Below are 23,009 nucleotides of genomic sequence, written 5' to 3'. Positions count from 1 at the left end.
CGTTAGGAGAAATATTGTTGATATTACATGGACAAAAAAGGTTTGCCATGATAACATTATGTATTAATCATTGTTTATTGTTCATCGATAATGATAGATTGCTAAATATTGTCCCATATTGAATTTCTTTAAGCAATTAGCAAAATTTGTAGGTTATCTTAGATAATTATATATAGGATCTTACATAAATATTTTAATTCATGGCTTGACTTATTTAATTAGTCTATGAAAAAAATGTTATTTAGTGTTCTTGTAGTGGGTAAATTTCAAATATATACAGACTGGAAAGCAACCACTTCAGACCTTGACGAGACGGCATCAAGTTGCTGGGTGATCTTTGTTCTGCACTGGTCACAAGGGTAGAATCTGTTGTTGCCGGCAGGCAATGGGTTAATGGAAATCACTGTGAAATTACAAAAAAAATAACAGTTTCTCTACATTACAACCTCTACTGAGCAACACCCTTTGGGAGACATATATTTGTTAGTCCAGAGAGGTTATGTTTGTGTGAAATCTAACCTAGAGAAGAATTCCTTCTGTTGTCACTCAACAGTAGGCTGCTCAGTCATGTGTATTAAATTAAACAAGGGTGCCATAGTCACAAAATACGCCCGTTTACGAAAGCTTTAGATGGAGATGGGGGCATTATGGATAAGTGTTATCTAGCAAGCAAGTTTTTATCCTTGGCACTGTGTTGTTAAATGAACCTTAAAACAAATCAGTAGGGAAGATAAAAAGTACATGTAATTGTAATTAAATAACTAAAAAATTCTGATTAAAGATTTTATTCTAGGGAAATACATTTCATTACAATTCTTAATTTTTGAAAGAGCTGAACTGATATTTACTTGAAAATTAAAATATAATTAAATTTCTATGGGAAAGTATTTACATTTGATAAGGTAATTACTGTATGATCTTTATGAACAAATACCAAGCCTACAGAACACCATAGTTATCACAGTTAAGAATCTTGACCAATGAATGAAACATGTGTAAATAAATGTTACATTCTTTAGAACATACTCAAGTCCAAGAAAGAGGATTATTTTATGCCCTTTGATTAAATTCTATTTTTAGAATTGAAAGTGAAAGTAGATCAAGGGGAGTAATTGTGTAAGTCATTTATGAACAAAGTAATAACTTTGTTGTCGCCCTTTGATTAAATTCTATTTACAAAATCTGGATATTTCATCATCTTTAGTGACCTTGACCTTGTATATATTGACCTAAATTATATGTATCACAGCCATAGTCTTGGTAATGACAATTTGTGTTACAATCCCTCAATAAATCATGACTAAATGGTCCATATACACATCTTCATATTTGTATCTGAACTTTGACCTCTATGTGTGACCTTGACCTTGGCAGCAAGGACCTGAATCTTGCATAAGACACTCCGCCTCACAATGGTGAACATTTGTGCCAAGTAATATTGAAATCCCTCTATACATGTGGAAGTTTTGCTCCGGACAAGCATTTTTCAATGACCTCTAAGTGTGACCTTGACCTTTGACCTAGAGACCTGGTTCATGTGCGCGACACTGCTCCTCATAGTGGTGAACATTTCTATGAAGTTTCATTAAAATCCCTCCATACATGTAGGAGATATGCTCCGGACAAAATTGGACGCCGCCCGCCCGCCCGCCAGGGGCGTTCCCATAATACGTCCCGTTTTTGAAACGGGCGTATAAAAACACACAATGTGATATTTTACCACGACTTGTGCCGATGGTGAATATAGAGGTAAAAGTCAAAATGACTTAACATTTTGCCGTAATTGTTTTTAATTTCTACTCATGAATAATCAATAACCTAGAAGTATTTTTAAAATACCCATTGAAATGTCACGTAATGTTCATTTGATACAAAGAGTGGGGTACATAGTCTGCTTTTCATTTTAGGCAGATTTTTTTTTATCCAACAACAACATTCAACATTCTCAATTATTGGTCAGTCACCATTATACTAGTCGACCTTTTAAAACAGTGGTCAGCTCTGAACTTGACAGTGAAAAATGATCATAATGTCATATATACATGGAGCATAGTTGTTAATGTTGCATTACATGGAAAAGTTACACACCAGGTCATGTGATAAAATGAAATATTATCAGCTGAGACTCATTGTTTTTATGTTTGTTTATGTTTTGTTTAATAAAATGTTATACCTTTTGAGCTTTTCCCAATAATTTTGTCATCATTGCTTCTTTGTATTACTTCATTGTGTGGTGGTCTAGTGTTCAAGGTTTCTCGGCCTAAGCCTAGATATTGTGGGTCTAGCCTTACTCGGGTCACAATCAGGTTTCCTCACTTAACACAAGCCCAGGCCTAGAGTAGAATTTGTAACAAATATTCTACAGATTAAATGAAAATCAATATTAGAAATATGCAATATATTAAGTTGTTTTCATTCTAGTTTTGTTGTCAATCTCTAGGAGAATTTGGGCAATGAATGAAAAAACCAAACCTCTTAAAATAGACATTATATCTTCATTCTCACAGGGGTCTTAAACAGACCCGCCAGAGTATATTTTGATTCTTGCGATGTTTATTCCATGATTATTGATCGTCATTTTTGGATGTTGCTTATATTATTGTAGAAGGGTACTACTAGTTTGTGGCAGTGTACTTATTACTCTGTCATTGTATAAATGTTATATTTGCATGAATAAATTGTTATGTATTCTTGTAAATGCTTTTAGTTCTGTTTTCCAAACTTTTATTATTAGTTTTATATGCCTCTATACTGTAAGATGTAGCTTAATATTTTTATGTAAAATATTTGATTATGTGACTAGCGCCGGTGATGACAAGTCTTTACTCACCTTTACACTGGGTCAACAAAATATATCCACTTATCACCTTATAATGAACTGGCTATGCTTCCCAGTCAATATTCAACAGTATTTTGATGCAGATATTTCTTCTTTATTATTCTAATGTATTGATACACATTTGATTATATTCAGTACAGAGATAAAACAGACCACAAAACGTCTCAAAAGACTTTCTCTCAGATAATCCAGACCACTTCTTCACATGCAAAATATCGAAGCCTCTTGGCATTGTTCATAAATTACTTTTAAAGATTTCATATCTAGCTCAGGCAATCACTATATGTAGTATTTGGTTGTAGTTGGGGATGTTGTTTAGACAGTATGCCAGACACATTGCTATTACAAAAAGCTCGCTTTAGACCACTGTGATCAGGTGACCACTTAACATTGGGAAACAAGATGCACCAATATGAAACCATTGTTCAACTTTTCTCATTTTTTCTTCTAACGTGAATGCCTCCAAATTTTGGCGATTTTTTAACAATTGTTTTCCTGGTCCAGGTGGTCTGTAATCTTAGTTAATTTGATTCAACCAGAAAATTGATTATTTCATGTAGCTACCAAGTAAGCTCAAGTGCCTGTGCAGGCTTGCAATAATCCACAGAAGGGCAACTTACATATACATCCTTCAATAAAGCTGGAAAAGTGTACCTTTAAAAACCAAACAATAACAAAAACTTTTGGCTAGCCATAACTTTATTTAATATAAAAATAATATGTAATCCACCTTTGTTTTTATATCTTTAACAATTTTTTTTGTTCAAGTCAATCTTTAACAACTAACCACCATGAAATATACATTTTTGCTTAAGATGTTACCTCATCATAACATTTGCATATAAATTACCTGTTCTATTTCATTCAAGTTTTAACAAACTTATCTGCAGCATTATGGCTATGAATATTTATTTATTTTCGAGACACTCTCCCTTCTGAAACACACCATCTGTCCCTGTCCTACTTTGATTATTTGGAGCTGCCTTGGAATGAAAGAAAATACAAGAAGGCATTTTAACAGGTTTTTTAGACCCTTACTAAGGTTTTAAAACCAATGAAAAAATATACAGTTTACAGGTCATCTGTAAAAATGCTTCCCACTCTCCACTTCATAAACAACACTTCTTCAATGTCTGTAAACTCATTGACCGACATCTACTCTTCACCGTAAATCTTCTTAATCACCCTAAAACTCCCTTAAAATCTCCCAACTCATAAAAATACCTCCTCTCCGTCACTCTCTCTCCTCCTCATAAACATGTCCCTCTGTTTAAACATCTAAACTCTAAAATAAGTTTTTAAAAGTCACACAAATCTTGCATTACTCTATTAGTAAAAGCCCCGAGATTTAACTGTTCACTTGACACACTTTTCCACTTGTAACAAATAAAAAAATCCAATATTCACCATTTTTTTAACCCTACTCCCAGTTTAGTTCTTGAAATTAAAAACTTCCCATTTCTATGAAGTAATCTTGTCCCAATTTTGGGACCCGACAATTATGGTACTTCTATCATTTGAACATTCCTAACAATACAAAATGATGCCCAACTTTTAATGATTTTATTTAAAAAAAAATAATATGAAAGCATTGCATCTTCAAAATACAAAATTCCATGAAATAAATATGCAACATGCATATTACCATTAATTAAAACACATCTGGCAAACATTCAACAAATACTCAAACCACCATAGTCAATTTGTCATTATGCTATTTTAAAAATCATTGCATAGCATTGTGATCCACAATAGAAGAAATGTCTGCAAGAAGCCTTTTTTTTTAAATTACAACATTGAACACAATTTTATTCATAAATGAAACATGACCGTTTTACTTCAAATCTGCAAACCAAATTTACTTTGGTCATGTGATCAGTTCTTTGAAACAAAGGGCAAATTGCAGACATCTTCTTCAAAGCAGTACATTAAAGGAGAACAAGTGAATAAATATTTCGATGAATTCCTGAATAGATCACCTCCAATATGAAGATGTGTCAAAGAAAAAACAGCAACTTATCAGAGTCTTGATGCATTAGCTGAATCAGCTACAAATATGATTTAAAAATGTCACATAATTTAATAAAATACAAAAAAAAACAAAAGGAATACAGACAGGCACTTTAGAAAAATTGTAAAACACAAGTCAATCACAATCGCCCCTCCACCATCATACACTAAATCAATATGGTCTGTATCAAATGTCCGCAACCAGCAGAAAATGTTGCCATTTCATCTAAGTCGGCAGGTAAAATTCATGTTTTACTACCTGGTTATATAAACATGTCAAATCAAAACAATAATTAAAACATTAAAATCATACACTACACTAAAACATTCAGAATTCTCAAAAAAAAAGGGTATGCAAATCCCATCTTTCTTTATATGGGAATGCAGTGTCCCTCCACTTAGCAACTATTTGTCTAATCCTCGCCAAATTCATTGCAGTCCCTGGCATAGTGACCGGTCTTGTTACAGTTGTAGCAAGTGACCTCTGCAGCACCTTTAGGGCAGTCACGAGCAAAGTGGCCCATCTTGTTACAATTATAACACTCTACATCCTTCTTTGTTGATGGACAATCCCGGGCAATATGGTCATATTCACCACACCTGTAATTTAATTGTTATTGTAAAGCAAAATTCAAACCACAAACAATAAAATTGTGCCATGTTAAGCAAATGTTAACATTAGAAACCAATAGAAAGCTTCAAAATGATGTCATCCTGTAAATTAAAGACTTAAATCACTTGGCAAAGGTTTTGCATAACTAAAGTGTTGAAATAATTTAATATATCATTTGATTTCTGTAACTTTTATTATGAATATTCAATATTTAACAGTCCAGACTTCGTAAAATTCAAGCATTAACAAATAAAAGATGCAATATCTTCAGTTCTACATTTGCCTTGTGGTTACAACAACAAACTTCTGAACGCTTGCACACTTTTACCGAAGAGTTCCAATCTCACTCACAAAATTCTTTCATTACTGCCGCCAAACTACAGTAAACATATTGACAATGTTGCATGGCGATTTTATCTAAATTATGAAAGTGGTTACAGCAATCTTCCTTTATAATATAAGGTGTCAATTTACAAGCAACATTGTCAGAGCAACTTGAAACCGAAACAAAATATAATGAATTACTTGTAGCATTCCTGGGAACGACGCTCTGTCCTTCTCTCAGTCTTCCTCTCATCAGGGCAGTCCCTCGACAAATGGCCAACTTCACCACAGTTGTAACAAGATCGTGTATCTTCTCGTGGCTCATCATCAGGGCAATCACGAGCAAGATGACCACCTTCCCCACACCTTAAATGTGATTCAGTTTGTAATATATATTCAACAATGTAAATATCAGTATCAATGGACATCATATTAGCCACTATTACATAATCTATTTACCAATATAATTTCAGCCGAGTTGACAAATATGTTGTAAGTTAGATAAAAGTTTGAGAGCATTTTGCCATCTCTGACAATCTTACAATTAATACATTTTTGTTAAGTACTTTGCTATGCTGCTTAAACAAACTATTACAACTATTTTTGTATGGTAGAGAAAGGTCTTCAATTTCACAATTATCTGCCAGGTGGTGTTTGTGAAATCAATTCATAATGCTGTAAACATACAGGAATTTTTTAAACATTTAACTTCTTACGTTCAACAAGCCTCTAAAATGAACCAGAAAAATTGACTGCATTTCATCAACCTTACACCAGTACATGTAGAGTTCTGTTTAAGCTTGTGTGGACAACAGCTTGCATTCATAGCCTTCCTACATGAACACTAAATCAAACTGAGCCAGCAACACTTAACTTTTTTGTTTCTTAACCCTCTCACTATCACTAACATCAGAAAATATTACCATCAGTATACTGGTTCTTACTTGTAACATTTACGATCATCCTGGCGACTATAGGAGCTACTACTGTACTGTCGATCACTGGTACAGTCACGGGACAGATGACCAACCTCTCCACAGTTGTAACATTTTCGGTCATCCTGGACATCATCTGGACAATCTCTAGCAAGATGGCCCTTTTCTCCACATCTAAAATAAGCAGATAAAATTTCAGTAACTGTACAGTGTGTCTCTGTATTTCTCAACATTTGTGCTGTTCAAATGGCACGCAAAAATGCCTGTAATGGAGGAATTCTCAAGATGGGTTCATTCATTTTCTAAAATAAAACATTGCTCAAGGTCCAAGCACATAAAGATCATTTAGGAAAGTAAACTAAAATATACATGTAGGCATTCCTGAAAAATTAAATAGGCCTGAATCATAAATTGCAATTTGTTTCTTGAAAATAAACATGCTAAATTACCTGTAACAAGTTTTGGAGTCACCATCAGCATCAGGGCAGTTCTTCTGGATGTGTCCAGATTCTCCACAATTGTAGCATATCCCTGCTAAAAGCAAATTGAACACTACTTTAAATAGGGAATTTGAACAAGAAATTTTCAGTTTAACAATATTTGTTACAGCACCGCCTAAATATAACAGTAACAAAATATATTATAATTAAATGAAAAATATTTTTTCAAGGACTTCTCACTTTGTCAAAGTAAAAAATAATCAACATAGTCAATTTAAATCAATTTACAATCTTTACATTAGTAACAGGACAATGGAGAAACAAAAATGAAAACTCTAAACTTTGGAATACAGTAGTTTTGGAATACAGTAGTGTTGCACTTTCTATTTTCTAATAATGCACAATCACTTACCTTCATCGATTTCCTTATCACAGTCTTTGGCAATATGGCCTATCTTGTTACAATTGTAACATCTATCCCCCTCCATCTTACAGTCACGCGCAAAATGTCCAAACTTGTTACACTTGTAGCATCTCACTATGAAAATAAAAGCAAGATATATTCATCATCTTCAATGTAAATAATGGGAGACCAAAGATGGGAAAATGGTGAATAAAATCAATTACTTCAAAATTTAGGAATGATTGTTTCAGTGAGAGGTCACTGGCTTGTTACATCAAGTGAGAAACTATATTGATAATGGCAAATCGGAAAGTGGAACCGTTTATTACAACATTAACAATGCAGTTTAATATAAGGTCAGACTGAATGACTTGAATACCTGACAGTCAGTAAATCTTTATTAATTGAGCACATATATCTATCTTGCTTTATCTTTTTATGTACAGAATAGGGACAATACTTATCACCTTCGCTTTCAGTTAGAGGTTGCTCAATTCCATCCAACATGTTTGACTTAGTTTTTTTTGGTGAAAAATCGAACCTTTTTCTAAACCACAAGTAGTATAAACTCTTCTAATTCCTGCATATATACCAACAAAAAAACTAGTTTTTACAAGTACCTGACTGCCTGCTCCCTTGCCCTCCACCTCGACTTGACCCACTGGACCGACATTCCCTTGCAAAATGCCCCTTCTTTCCACACTTATAACATGTAGTGTCAGACATCTTGATCTTTGCTACAATCTCCACGTCCAATAATCTACTCCTCTTAAAACCAACAACTTCCTGTATCCCGTTCCCCTTTTTACTCAACCTCCAAAAACTTCTCCTCCTCCAGTCAAATCTGCTCTGCTCTACTCTCCTCCAAACCACACCACCTCTCCTCTCCTTCACCTGTAATAGTTTATAACGATCTGATTGAAAAACTTCAAAAACCACTCGTATATTATCTTACACAGGAATGATTATGAATGTTTACACAACATTGCAAAGCTGTCTTATTATCTTACAAGATAAAACTTTTATACTCAAGGTCATTCATGTACAGCATTCCTTTACAATGTTATCTCACAAGATTCATTTTAAACTGTCTGCATTACGTTATCTACGTTTTCCAGTCTATTAAGTCAAAGCCTTTTATTTTTGAATTTTGATAATGAAATCCCCTTGTAGGGACTATTCCAAATTCTTAAAATGCAAAGGCAATCAATCACATAAATCAAGCTGGTAAATGGTTTCAACATTTTCAAAAAATATTAACAGTTTGTTTTTTACAATCACAATTCACAACATAACATGAATGGTATAAAACCATCTCCTTCCAATATTTCACTTTGAAAAATATCCAAGCCTTAAATAAATCATATTCACCTAAATGTTGAATCTGAAATATTTCAGTATTTCACAGGGAGAAACAATGTTCAAACTGTATTTTCTTCAACTTCTTAATAATCAAGCTTAAGGGAGACCACTCCTAATGCATTACCTCCACTTTGAAGAGTATTCAAATAGGCTAGACTGCATTGAAACTGTGGGGCATGGGTTCAAACCCCAGAAGGGGCAACTTTTTTTTTTTCATTTTTCTTTTTAACATTATCACTTATAGATGAAAAGTGTTTGATTGTAATAAATATAATTATTGTAGGTATTTATTTGCTAAATATTGCCAAATTTAATAGCAAATATGATAGATTGGCCCCCTATAGTACCATTGTTCTTATTATTTCCAGCAAATTGTACAAATAAAAAGAACTTGTATTTACTATTTTCTTGTACTGTGTTTAGCTGTCGCATCTAGACTTTAAAATACACATTCATAGAGTAACTCTATGATTTAAATTAGAAACATCTATGGTCAGTCAGCCATGTTTTAAATGGGAGCTTAAACGGAGAGCACTATGATACCGTGGTATGTTAATTAATAATGGCCCTTTTTGCTTCAGTATAACTTTTTGTTACAGAATATGATGTCACTACAGTTTCAGCAGACAACCTTCACTTGTCAGAACATGAAATAATAAGTTTTACCGTTAAGTATGGGGTAAAATAAAGAAGTATTTTCAAAACACAATGGGCAGCTTTGGATTTTCCTATCCATGAGATGAAAAAATTTCTATTCAAATTCACAACTAGAACTCTGCGAGTTGGATGTGTCGCCTTGTGAACAATATAGTTTAGGAGAATTGGCCAGGACATGAAAATTAACAAAGGGCAATAACTCAAAAAATAAGAAGTGCAGAGCAGCAGTTTCTTTGCACTGCACTTCTTATCAATAAGATATACCATCCTATTAAGTTTCAAGTCCATAGCTTTGAAATATTATGAGAAATGGCCTGGTCAAAATAAAGTATGAAAATTAACAAAGGGCAATAACTCAAATAATAAGAAATGCAGAAAACCGGTTCTTGTGCACTGCACTTCTTCTTAATGAGATCTATCATCCTATGAAGTTTCAAGTCCATAGCTTTTATACTTTCGGAGAAATGGCCCGGACAAAAATAAAAGTATGAAAATTAACAAAGGGTAATAACTCAAAAAATAAGAAATGCAGAGTACCGGTTCTTGTGCACTGCACTTCTCAATGAGATCTATCATCCTATGAAGTTTCAAGTCCATGGCTTTTATACATTAGGAGAAATGGCCCAGACAAAAATAAAGTATGAAAATTAACAAAGGGCAATAACTCAAAAATTAGGAAGTGCAGAGTACGAGCTCTTGTGCACTGCACTTCTTCTTAATGAGTTCTATCATCCTATGAAGTTTCAAGTCCATATATAGTTGAAGAGAAATGGCGTGGACAAAATTAAAAGTATGAAAATTAACAAAGGGCAATAACTCAAAAATTAAGAAAAGCAGAGTACTGGTTCTTGTGCACTGCACTTTGGGTTATTGAAAGAAGCATGCATACCAAGTTTAAAGTCAATCAGACTTATAGTGACCGAGTTATGCTCTGGACAAGCTATAGGGGACGCCGACACAGACGCCGCCGACAAAAGTAACCCCTATATGTCGCCTTTTAAACGACACAAAACAGCAGCACTTCCACTTTCATTTTAATGGTGGAAACAGTATTTGCTGGCATTCAATGTGAAAAGAAACAAATTTTCTGATTACATCGGAATGGGCAAGGATGCAGTACCCGCGGGGAGTACTATACCAGATATTTCCAAAGTTTAATAAAATAAAAACAACACTGCAAGTGTTTCATATTTTGCAAGATCAACAAATATATCTTTAAGAAAATTAAGGCAAACAGAAAAAGCCCTTCATTGTTGTAAATTTAAGGGATATTTTGAATAAGGCTATTTATAAAGGAAAATGGTCAAAGAAGTGTTTAAAGTGGGTGGGGTAGGTTACCAATTTTATACATATTAAAAACATTTTCTTTAGAAACAATCATTTTGCTTGTGTAATTTATTACCTGAATCTTAGCAGTGAGCAATAGGAAAAGGAAAACATTTTTTTAATAACGACGATATTATAGGTTTCCTCATTTCTGAAAAGAGGGCCCTGACCCATCAAACTCATCTGACCAATTACATATACTAAGTTGTCATCAAACTTGGTCAGGATGTTTGTCAGTGTCAAAAATGTGACCACTAGTGTTAACAAGCTTTTCTGTATTTGGGCAGTGTGAGCTATTTTTTGACCCCAGGTGACCCATATTCTGACTTGACCTAGAAATCATCAAAACAAACTTTCAGACAAATTTCCAGGAAATTGGGATCAAAACAGTAGCCACTAGTGTTAACAAGTCTTCTATTTTAAGCTCCTGTGATCTAGTTTTTCATCCGAGATGACCCATGTTCAAACTCATCCGAGCAATTACCTAGAAAAGCATCCCGACCAAGTTTGATGACAATTGAGTCAAAAATGTGACAACTTGAGTATTAACAAGGTTTTTCCATATTTGGGCAGTGTGACCTAGTTTCTGACCCCAGGTGACCCATATTCGAACTAGACCAAGAAATCATCAAAAACTTTCAGACCAATTTCCAGGATATTTGGATCAAAACTGTAGTCGCTAGTGTTAACAAGATCTTTCTATTTTGTGACCTTGTTTTTTAATCAGAGATGACCCATGTTCGAACTCATCCCAGCAATTACCTAAAAGTTTTGATGATGACTGAGGCAAAAATGTGACCGCTTGAGTGTTAACAAATGTGGACGGACAATCAATGATCCTAAAAGCTCACCCTGAGCAAAAAAAGCCCTGCATCCAAAAGTACTAGTATTGAGCTGTAATGCAGCATTTATTGACAGATAAATTGATTAGAGATTCTTATCTTTAATGTAGATTATTCCAATATTTGCAGTGAATGGACATTGGCTTCTGGGCATTCACTTTGATGCATCTATTTTCATCATACTGACCTCATTCATCAAAGCAGATTTTTCTGGCAGATGGGAGCAGTCTTGCCAATTATCAACTAAACAGGTTATTTTTTTTTCTAAAATCTACAAACTATTGTTTTAATACTTACTCTAGAACTAAGAATATTTTGGGTTCTTCCCAACTAATCCAAGGGTACAGTTTTTTACAGTTACAGCATCGTCATTAAGCGTCAACTGTTTGACAAATATATTGTGGCCAATAGTGCACCATGAAGCTGTAACAGCAAGTATATTAGTACTGGGGTGGGGGGGGGAGGCCTGGGGTTTTTGCTGGACCATGCATCTAAACCTCTTGATTTTGGGAAAAATTATTGCTAAAAAGTAACTAGAACTATCACTAAATGTGATTAATACCCCCGCAAGACTGCTTCGGAATGAGGATGTTACTAGTAACAGAATAACTTGTAAAACAATTGAAATACAGTTATGGTTGTGGGCAACTAAAGATAGTTGTGGTTCTTGAAAAACCAGGAAAAGGAACAAAGGGCAATAACTCTATAAATACTGAAGATGGAGTTATGGTTATTGTACACTGCACTTCCTCTCATTGCACTTGACCATTGTATGAAGTTGTATTGAATTCAAACCACAAGTTTTCAAGTTATGCACATGACAAAAAAGTAACAAAGGGCAATAACTGTAATTAGTCCAAATAGTTATGGTTCTTGCACTGCACTCCATCTCACTGCCCTTGACCATTGTATAAAGTTTCATTGAATTCAAACTATTAATTTTCAAGTTATGCACTGGACAATAAAAAGTAACAAAAGGCAAAAAAATTTTAATTAGTCCAGAAAGAGTTATGATTTCTGTACACTGTGCTTCCTCTTAATCTACTTGACCATTGTATGAAATAGTATTGAATTCCAACTAGTAGTTTCCAAGTTATGCTCTGGACAAGAAAAAAGCAATGGAAAAGTAACACAGGGCAATGACTCTAATTACTCTGGACATAGTTATAGTTTTTGTGCACTGCACTTCCTCTAATTGTGCTTGATCATTGTATGAAGTTTTTTGGAATTCCAACCAGTATGTTTTAAGTTATGCTCTGGACAAGGAAAAGCATCAAAGGGCAGTAACTCTTGTAATTACTTTAGATAGTTATGGTTCTTGTGCACTGCACTTCCCTTCATTGTGCTCGACAATTGTATGAAGTTGTTTTGAATTCAAATCAGTAGTTTTCAAGTTATACTCTGGACAAGAAAAGTACCAAAGGGCAGTAACTCTGTAATTAATCAAGATGGAGTTATGGTTTTGTTTTGAATTCAAATCAGTAGTTTTCAAGTTATGCTCTGGACAAGAAAAGTACCAAAGGGCAGTAACTCTGTAATTAATCAAGATGGAGTTATGGTTTTGTGCACTGCACTTCCTCTCAATGTGCTTGACCATTGTATGAAATTATATTGAATTCCAACCATTAGTCTTCAAGTTATGGTCAGGACAAAAGAAAGCAATGGAAAAGTAACAAAGGGCAATAACTCTGCAATTACTTTAGATAGTTATGGTTTTTGTGCATTGCACTTCCGACAATTGTATGAACGAAGTTGTTTTGAATTCCAACCAGTGGTTTTCAAGTTATGCTCTGGACAAGGAAAAGTAACAAAGGGCAATAACTCTGTAATTAGTCAAGATGGAGTTATGGTTCTTGTGCACTGCACTTCCTCTCAATGTGCTTGACCCATTGTATGAAGTTATATTGATTTCCAACTATAGTTTTCAAGTTATGCTCCGGACAAAGAAAATGCAACGGCCTGCTGGACCGACCACCGGGTGACTCCTATATAACCCCGTTTTTGGGGGTATAAAAAAGCAGCTTTATGTAACCTGCACGATTTTTAAGAAAATTTCAATTGGGATCGGAGTCCGTTATATAAGCAGGAAAATCACTGCCATTGTATGAAATTCCAACTAGTAGTTTTCAAGTTATGCTCTGAACAAGAAAAAAGCAATGGAAAAGTAACAAAGGGCAATAACTCTATAATTTGGACAGAGTTATGGTTCTTGTGCACTGTACTTCCTTTTATTGTGCTTGACCATTGTATTAAGTTGTTTTGAATTCAAACCAGTACTTTTCAAGTTATGCTTCAGAAAAGGAAAAGTATTCAAGAGCAACAACTCTGTAATTTGTCAAAATGGTATTATGGTTTTTGTGCATTGCACTTCCTCTTAATGTGCTTGACGATAGTATTATGTCGTTTTGAATTCCAACTAGTAATTTTCAAGTTATGATCCAGACAAGTTACTAAGTGCAATAACTCTGTAATTAGTCAAGAAAGAGTTATGGTTCTTGTGCACTGCACTTCCTCTCAATATGCTTCATCATTGTATGAAGTTGTATTGAATTCCAACTATTAGTCTTCAAGTTCTGCTCCGCACAAAATTCAATGGAAAAGTAACAAAAGCCAATAACTCTGTAATTACTTTAAGACAGTATTGGTTCTTGTGCACTGCACTGCCTCTTATTGTGCTTGACCATTGTATGAAGTTGTTTCCAATTCTCAAGTTATGCTGCGGACAAAAAAAAGTAACAAAGAGCAATAAATCTGTAATTAGTGAAGATGGATTTCTGGTTCTTGTGCTCCGGAAAAAGAAAATGCAACAGACCGCTGGACCGACCACAGATAAACTACTATATACCCCACAAACTTCGTTTTGGAGGTATAATAATCAGTCTGCCCTAGGGATTATTTCAATTTTTTATTGGATTGGAACCAGACAATTTTGGAAAAATGTTCAACTGAAGTTAACTTTTTGCAGGACATGCGATCAGTGATATGATATGTCAACAACTTTGGGCTAAAATGTGAAATTGAAGACTGTACTTGGACCATATAATACAACAGCAGCAACAACAACAATGTATTATAGCATTAGTTTATTTTTTTAAAACTGATTACATCTTACATGGCAAATTGAATGACAATTATTTCTTGGAAATGTTAACCTAAAAATATCGTATAATGCACCAATAAACAATCTAGATTTTTAAATGGAACAGAAAACATACTAAAGCCTTAATGTTTTCTATAAAAAGCTGGTCTTTAAAAAAAAAAAAAAAAATTTAAAATACAATATTCCAAAATGTAAATATAATTAGAATTTCAATGCATACTTTTGAAAACGATATTTGACAATTTGGTACTTTTAAAAAATCTTCAACATAAGCAACACAACAAAAGCATCAAATAAACTACAGATAGATATACTGTACAACAATATCCCCTTCCTAAACCTTGAAATGTGAGCTGCCTTTAGAGATAATACACTGCAGATCTAGTTGTCCACACATCTTGTTATCCTCTTTATAAACTCAAAAATATTCTATGAAATCATTTCACTTTGAACACAGTCTGGTCAAGTGTATGTGGACAACTTCTCTGCCTCTATATCACGCTTAACTTTTTTTCTCATTTTTAAATATAAAATAAAAACAGGTAAAAACAAAAATTACCATCTACTGTCAAATTTTAACAAAACTCTGCACAAATGCATCATTTGGATATAATAATATCCTTTACCTCTAACACCACAAATTCTATGTATCAATATTCTTCACAAAAACCCATGAACTGCTGTGATATAATGAAATGAGCAAAATATGAACTATCACAAACTACCCTTTGACACTCATCGAGAGTTCATTACAACAGTTTTGACTGGTCAACCCTAAAACGACCAATCCCTTTATACCTGGTACATTACCAGAACTCATACAATCAATTGTATCTCGTGTCAACTTTATATTTGATTAAAGCAATGGCAACAAGTCCCATCCAAAACTTCATATAAATCTTAGTCAGGTTACAGCTACCCTTCAAAAAATCCTTTCCCTAACATTTCTCTTCATCTAAGCTGTCAACCTTCTCTTCAACATCACCTTCCGGTCATCGGGGCCACTATTTCTACACTAATTGTTATGCAAGTGAACAAAAGAATATGCCAATGTCATAAATTAAACGACTATAAAACCACTTTTCGTTGAAAACCCGATTATTGAATGATTGCTTATTACTTGGTGGTTAATACACTGAACTTTTTTTTAACATCTTGATGAAAATGAGGCAAACTATTGTCATTGGTAAAATATTTGTTTACATTTTTCTTGTCAAAGCACATAAACTAGTTAATTCCGGAAAAATAAAGCCTAGTAAGAGCCAGTGACCTTGCTAAATTTGCTTTTGAATTATAAATAAATCCATCATTTATTTTTGCATACAAATAGTGTAGAAATAATGTAAATATGTTAACATATATATATATATGATCATATGCAATTTCATTCCCTACATGGCAAAATAGTATTACAAACTACCTTGATTAACAAAATAATCTTGCAGAAAAAAGATCATTTAAATCCACTTTAAACCATACCTTCATAAATGCCCAAAATTTTGCCATTGATTTTGTAGAGCAGAAATTGCACATTTTCATTTACAAAGCAAATGTAATTTCTCTACATCCCAAGTGGCGAGATTTAATGAATCCACATAACCAGACCCAAATTTTCAACCATTTCACCAAAGTTGAATAAAAATGCCAAACTGATAATTTTTGTCCACAAGAATTTTTTTTTATTTACTACTTAATCTCGCCATTTGCATGAGTCTACAAAAAACAAAACACCCTAGAATTTAAGAAAAAAAATTTAAAATATATCAATGTATCATCAATGGCGAATAGCCTTCAAGTCTGGATCCAATCGTCTGCTCACGGGAGAGACCATATGCAAGTCACAATATTTCCAATTCACCATGATGTTGTAAACTGCACATGCCAAGCACTAAAATCAATTAATGCATTTCTTTAAACTGGCATGGGTCATTAACACTGGTCTAGTCGTCATATTTATTGCCACCAGATGGACAATCACGGGCAATGTGACCCTCCTGCTTGCAGTTGTAACACTCTGTGCTTCTGCCTCCGCCTCCACCTCTACCACCTCTGGCCTGGTTGCAATCACGGGAGATGTGACCAGTCTTGCCACAGCTAAAATATGGAAAAACAAAATTTTGCAAACAAGAATAATACACCGTCACATTATACCTAAACTGAAAAACATATTCTGAAATTAAGAATTGTACTTGAAATAATATATTGCAAAAGAACCCAACAATGAAAAGTTTCAGCTGTTCTTTTCCATTTCATCTTACAAAATGGAACAAATACAGTCTATGAATTTATACTACTATACATTTCACTATATTTTCTTAAAATTTTCACTGGCCCGAACTATTTTTCACTGGCTTATGTCACAGGTCCAGTGCTAAATTGTTTAATGTACACAAAGGTCACAGCAGGAGAGCATAAGATATTATCTTCAAGCTTATAAACAACAAGTCAGGAAAATGATCATCATATTAAATGTACGAGCTAGAGCTAGTCAGCAACTTTTTTTAATCAATATACCTGGGAAGTTGCAAAAGATTATCCAAACCGAAGGTGCTAAAAATAGTTTGGAAATGATCCAGCAACTGTTTTTTTCTCCAATAAATTCAAGTCTATTCTCTTAATTAGGGAGAAATTCAAGTGCAAATTTGATCATATTGGGGGAAATTTAAGTGCAAACAATTTGAGGAATATTGAAAGCCCTGGTTCTTTTCCAGATATTATGGGAAAAGGCCCCTGGCATATTGTGGGAAAAGTGGGAAATTTTTTCAACATTTTGGAAGTTTCAAAAATCAGAATGTTAATAAACTGCCCTGTACTGCAAATTTTTTAACATGTGTATGAACAGTGATTTTCCAGCTTATATAACAGACTCCAAAAAAAGGCCTCTTCCCAATTAAAATTTTCTTTAAAATCATGCAGTTTTCCCAAAAAAATCTGAACTTAAAAAACATGTTTCTTTACTTTCCAAAATAGCAATTTTAGCAATAATTTTTCTCAAAGAGGCTTAGGCCTCTTTCCAATTAAGTGAGAAAAATCACTTATGAAACAACTGTCACTTTCTAATAGGAATAAAACAAGAACAGTTCAATTTTTCAAAGAATAACATTTGATTTTTTTGGCCCCCATTGGGAATTATTTTCCAATTCAATTGGGGAAATAAGTCTACTTTAAATTTGGTAAGTAACCAACCAAATGTCACTGAATTCAACTGTTTACCTCAAAATCAGTATGGACAATCTTCTTGACATGCCACTGCTAAATTTCACAAAGGTAAACCTATTGACTATCTCTGTATCAAGTAAGAAATTTAGTCAATGACATCAAAATCAATAGAAGCTGGCCATGAGCAATGTCTCTAAACTAGTTTTTTAAGGTCATTGATCCAACAAAAAGTACACAATATCTTGTGACCTGAACTAACCTACTGAACATGGGCAGGATTCACAAATCCAAGCCTGAACCAACCAATTTAAGCATGTTTTATCTTCTTTTTCAAAGTTCCATTGGGATAAAAAAGTTACCAGAGGCAAATTTACTGGCTACCAAGTGAGCAACATTACAGTTCAAATATAGTAAATGCCATACTTTGTCCATGTCTAGACCTAGTTACAACTGACCCTAATACAGAGAACTGGCACTGCTGCAACCCCCTTTGGTAAATGCACCCTGGATTGATAAAATAAAAGATTTAACTGACTTACTTGTAACACTCCCTGTTGTCACCACCTCCTCCACCACCACCACCACGCCTATATCCACCGCCGCCACCACCACCACTCTTTGACTGCTGGTCACAATCACGAGCAAGATGGCCAGAACCTCCACAATTGTAACATGATCGACCACCTCCGCCGCCACCACCACCACCTCTACTACTACCCTTAGAGCATTCTCTCGACATGTGTCCAGCTTCACCACAGTTGTAGCAGGTCATACTGCCACCACCACCACCACCACCCCCTGAAACATGAAGTTACCTTAAATTTATTCATCATTTATCGAAGCCATTTCAGTGAAATTTCAGATGTACATTTACTTTTAGCAATTGTTATTAAATATAAACAAAATCAAAGATTAAATTGCATTAAAAAATACTCACTGCGGCCTCCTCCTCCTCCACCACCTCTTTGCCTCTCTTCCGGACAATCTCTAGATATGTGTCCGGTTTGACCACAATTGTAACATTCTCTATCGCTCATGATGATAACTTGATTCTACTACGCTTAATCTCAACTCTGATCTCAACTTTATATCTCTCAACTTCACCTACAGCACACAAGCAATTGCAGTGTCAAAAGCCACTCAAAACATAGGTAAAGTTTACACAAACAAAGTTCAAGCTCCAACACTTTGCCCAGGTCACAAATTCCATATGGGAAGACATGACAGGAGCAAGAGCGTATTTCACTTGCCAAAATACACAGAATACAACACATAACTTGGTCGTCTTCATACATGTTTCACCACTGCTGTCAACTGAAATCAATCTGCACTTTTTCCATTAAAACATTCATATGTCCTATAACTGCCTTTACTGGTTCCCTGTACTGCATCCGTCCCTGCCAACTGCTAAATGTTCAACTTCATTTCTCTGAATACTTATTCAAAAATGTTAATTTCATTCAACTTGCAATGTTCATATACTCCAGTTGTTGGTTTTAAGGACTACATCTTCAAACCAGCATAATTATTTGACAATTTGGTAAAAATTAAATAAAAGATTGCAAGACAATTCTGTGAAACTGATTGTGGATGAAACTTTAAATTACATTAACATAGTGGACCATACGGCAATCGCCTGGATTAGATCCCTTGTATTTTTCAGGTGTAAAACTTGTATATAATACACTAAAGAATAAGAAATGAACCTTATATATACTCCTGGTTTAGACCCAGGGGTCTAATCCAGGATATAGCCATAACTAGACCTATTCTCAATAGCAGACATATCTCAATCAACCTAAAATTTCCAATTTCCATACTGGCAAATTTGCAGAGATCCTTTTGTATCATTACAGAAGTTGTTTCCTCACATTTTAATGACAATCTTATTACTCACAATAGATACACTTCCATTCAAAAGATTGTGCCAAAGAGTCGGAAGGTACATATTTCTCCAAATTTACAAATTACAATACAAAGTCTCCCAAACTGGACAAGGTACTTTCCCCCAAAAATCAAAATGGTTTGCAAAGGCTGAATTTACCACACAAAATACATAAAGACAATAGTTGTCATTCATGCGGCTCACCACAGCAATATTTTGTAGTGTTAAGATACTTTCCCTGAAATTAAGGTTATTTTTACTATGATCCTCTAGTGTACTATTAGAAGAATACCCAATAGAATCTTCAACAAATGATAATTCAATCCCAATTAGCCAAATAAAATAACATTCTCCTTGCTGCTTATTCATGTACCAATGTTATCAATACACCAATAAACACTTTCCCCAACTAGCAGACGACAGGCTATTCTTATCAGTAGGTTTTCGAGTAAAGATAACCAGTTGCGTATCTCACTGTATAAATCATATGTAAAATAGTTTGGCATATGGTAGGTTTAACAATTAATTTAAATACTTTGGTGTCAAAAGATATGAAAAATTATATACTGTGACAAAGTTAAGATCCCAAGCTTTCCATTGATGTAATAATTTTTAAAATCGGACATTTAATCACAACAAACTAGCGGTTTAAAAATGGCTTAATTTGTATTGTTTTAGCATTAGACATATCGATTTTACTCGAAGATAAGGGAAACAACTCTTATTTTTTCACTCGATGTACCTCGGTTATTTAGGCAGTTAATATGAAAAGTGTTTATGGGTGTATTGCCCATAAATATCACAGCATTATGAACATTTGCTAAAATGTAGTATAAATTTGGTTAGCTCAATTCTTATTAATGAGAAATTGTGAATTAAATAGTTTAAGAAAGTGGGACAATATTTCTACCAACATTACAATAGAGCCAGTCTCAAAATATCATAAATGGTGTATTTACAACCTCTTGATAAAAGAATGAATAAATGCACAGAATTTTTGTGGATATACGTAGATCTATTCTAATGTAGAAAAATCCGTCAACAAATGCTCTCTAATCAAAGTCTAGATCTTTTAGGAAAAGTTGATGTATTCAATTAGTTTATAATTTTGCTGATTTACATTTAAATTTGATGGCTACACTGGCTGATCAAAGCTCATTTCAAAATAACCATATTTTCCTTTCCGCATTAAAATTTATTTATTATCCGCGCTTGCGTTTCTCTAACCACGTGGGTAGTGTAACCACGTGACCAGCAACTTGGCCAAAATAATGGTTACGCCATAATAATTTGTACAGCGGCGATGTTTCAGAAATTTATTAAAGCAACATTTCTCCCAAAAAACACAACCAATTATTATCTCGGCATGTTTAAAAATAAACCACAAAGTTTCATGCTATTTACCCCACCCACCATAATCATTTTACCAGACCATGCCGAATTTCCACATTTATTTCATTTTAATTAATTAAACTATAACCAATTACTACTGATATGCTGACAACGACATAAACTAGTTAAGTATTTGTTTTCAAATAAGCAGCTAAAATAAAATGAAGACATTAATTCTATAATAAGAAATCTCACCCTTTCCGCAAAACTGCTTCCACGCTCTTCCAAGCTGTGTAAATGAATGGCTTTGCACACGGCACGATAAAGTGGGAAATCCTAGCTTTGCACACGGTTCTATAACATTATACTGTAAAGAACTCATTACGTTTCGTACCTTCTTTATTCCTTTAATATTCTTGTGTCTACAATTAGAAATAAGGTATCAAAACATAATACGGTACAGTAGTGTAGTTACAGAAGTGTTCATAACCTAAAATAAGACAAAATGGCGCTATACTGAAGTAAATAGCATGCGAGCAGTTACCGTACAAAAATCGTAGTTAGAGAATAGATCTACTTAAAATTATTTTTTATTACGCTCACTCACCAAAAAATTGAACGTTACACATCAAAATTCGGCCCTTCACACAAATTATGGAAATTCCATTATGTTCTAAACATAGAATAACTATTAGTTATGAGGCCTCATATGGGGTACCGAAATTAACCATTATTTTGTATGAAGAGAAGTAGTTCTCGTACATAAAATATAGCCCATTATTATTATACAATGTTGATATATCAGACCTAATTTTCATTTATAATTGTTGAAGAGACCATTTTCCCAGAGGTAAATAGATGTAATTCAGGAGTTAGAACATAGACTAAACGCTGATATCTATTACCCGGTACCATATTACCCGGGCCCAACTCATTCATTCCATGGAGCTAAATATATCTGTGTTCACATGTAATGGCATGCTTGTATGCATAATATTTTACTCAGCAAAGTCATAAAATTATTTAATATAGTAATATAGATAAAAATTCTGATAATTAAACAGATTTTCGTCGCACTGCCAACCTATCTGGACACAGGTGGTGTAAGTAGATATCTCTTAAGACGCCTCACATGTATTTTTGCGCATGCGCGCAAGGACGGAATCCCCCAAAGTTAGCAAGGTCGCGTTTTGACAACACACAGGTGAAAGTGAATTAAAATGAATTTTTTTATACGTACTACCGAACTGACACTTCTAAGATTTTGTATGGTTTATGCATCTGCCTGATTTTATATCAATTTTTGAAGAATGCAAGAAAAAATCAAGCGTTTAGACGAAATACGCGGGTACTGCTTCTGTATATGTGAACTGCTCGCATGTCCAAGTGGTCATTGACCGAGGTTTCATTGACTCGTCTTCAAAACTAAACTACACTGTACATAGCTTCCAATTTGACAGAGTCAAAGTTGGCAACGTCCTTGGGGTCATTTAGTACATTATTATCATAATTAATGCGCGTAACGCCGTTTGTAATTATCGTGACGTTGATATAAACTATGTATGTATACTGTGCACCTCTAACCAGAAAGAAAACAACACCTGAAACTTATGGTACAAAAATTGTCATAATCTATAACATATAGATATTTTCTGCTGTATATGACACAAGGAAATAATTAACAATATATTCGGTCATTTGAATTCAACTTTAATGAATATGTCGGCCATTTTGAAAACAGTATGTCATCATTAAAATCGTGGTTATTGTGTTACATTTCAG

General features: G+C 34.1%; 1 protein-coding gene across 1 annotated transcript; it reads right to left on the bottom strand.

Annotated features, from left to right (window-relative positions):
* Positions 1–3,520: 3,520 nt before the first annotated feature.
* LOC132734146 (uncharacterized) lies at positions 3,521–21,629 on the bottom strand. The gene is made up of 10 exons (XM_060720861.1): positions 21,483–21,629; positions 18,948–19,114; positions 18,550–18,808; positions 16,795–16,945; positions 8,185–8,458; positions 7,574–7,699; positions 7,171–7,255; positions 6,731–6,895; positions 5,988–6,152; positions 3,521–5,449 (listed from the first exon to the last, which is right to left on the bottom strand). The coding sequence occupies exons 2-10, from the start codon at positions 19,045–19,047 to the stop codon at positions 5,263–5,265; spliced, it is 1,512 nt and encodes a 503-aa protein (XP_060576844.1). The 5' UTR covers positions 19,048–19,114; positions 21,483–21,629; the 3' UTR covers positions 3,521–5,262.
* Positions 21,630–23,009: the final 1,380 nt, after the last annotated feature.

The sequence above is a fragment of the Ruditapes philippinarum genome, unplaced genomic scaffold (assembly GCF_026571515.1).
Source record: "Ruditapes philippinarum isolate M1 unplaced genomic scaffold, ASM2657151v2 ctg704_1_1_1_1, whole genome shotgun sequence".
Classification (NCBI taxonomy): domain Eukaryota; kingdom Metazoa; phylum Mollusca; class Bivalvia; order Venerida; family Veneridae; genus Ruditapes; species Ruditapes philippinarum.
This window is presented reverse-complemented; position numbering and strand designations above follow the sequence as displayed.

Excerpts from the sequence above, each read along its gene's own strand:
- LOC132734146 (XM_060720861.1), bottom strand. The coding sequence starts at position 19,047 with ATGAGCGATAGAGAATGTTACAATTGTGGTCAAACCGGACACATATCT. Across the intron at positions 18,809-18,947 it reads TGGAGGAGGAGGAGGCCGCA|GGGGTGGTGGTGGTGGTGGT; the intron begins GTGAGTATTTTT and ends TTCATGTTTCAG. Across the intron at positions 7,700-8,184 it reads GCAAGGGAGCAGGCAGTCAG|TGAGATGCTACAAGTGTAAC; the intron begins GTACTTGTAAAA and ends TTATTTTCATAG.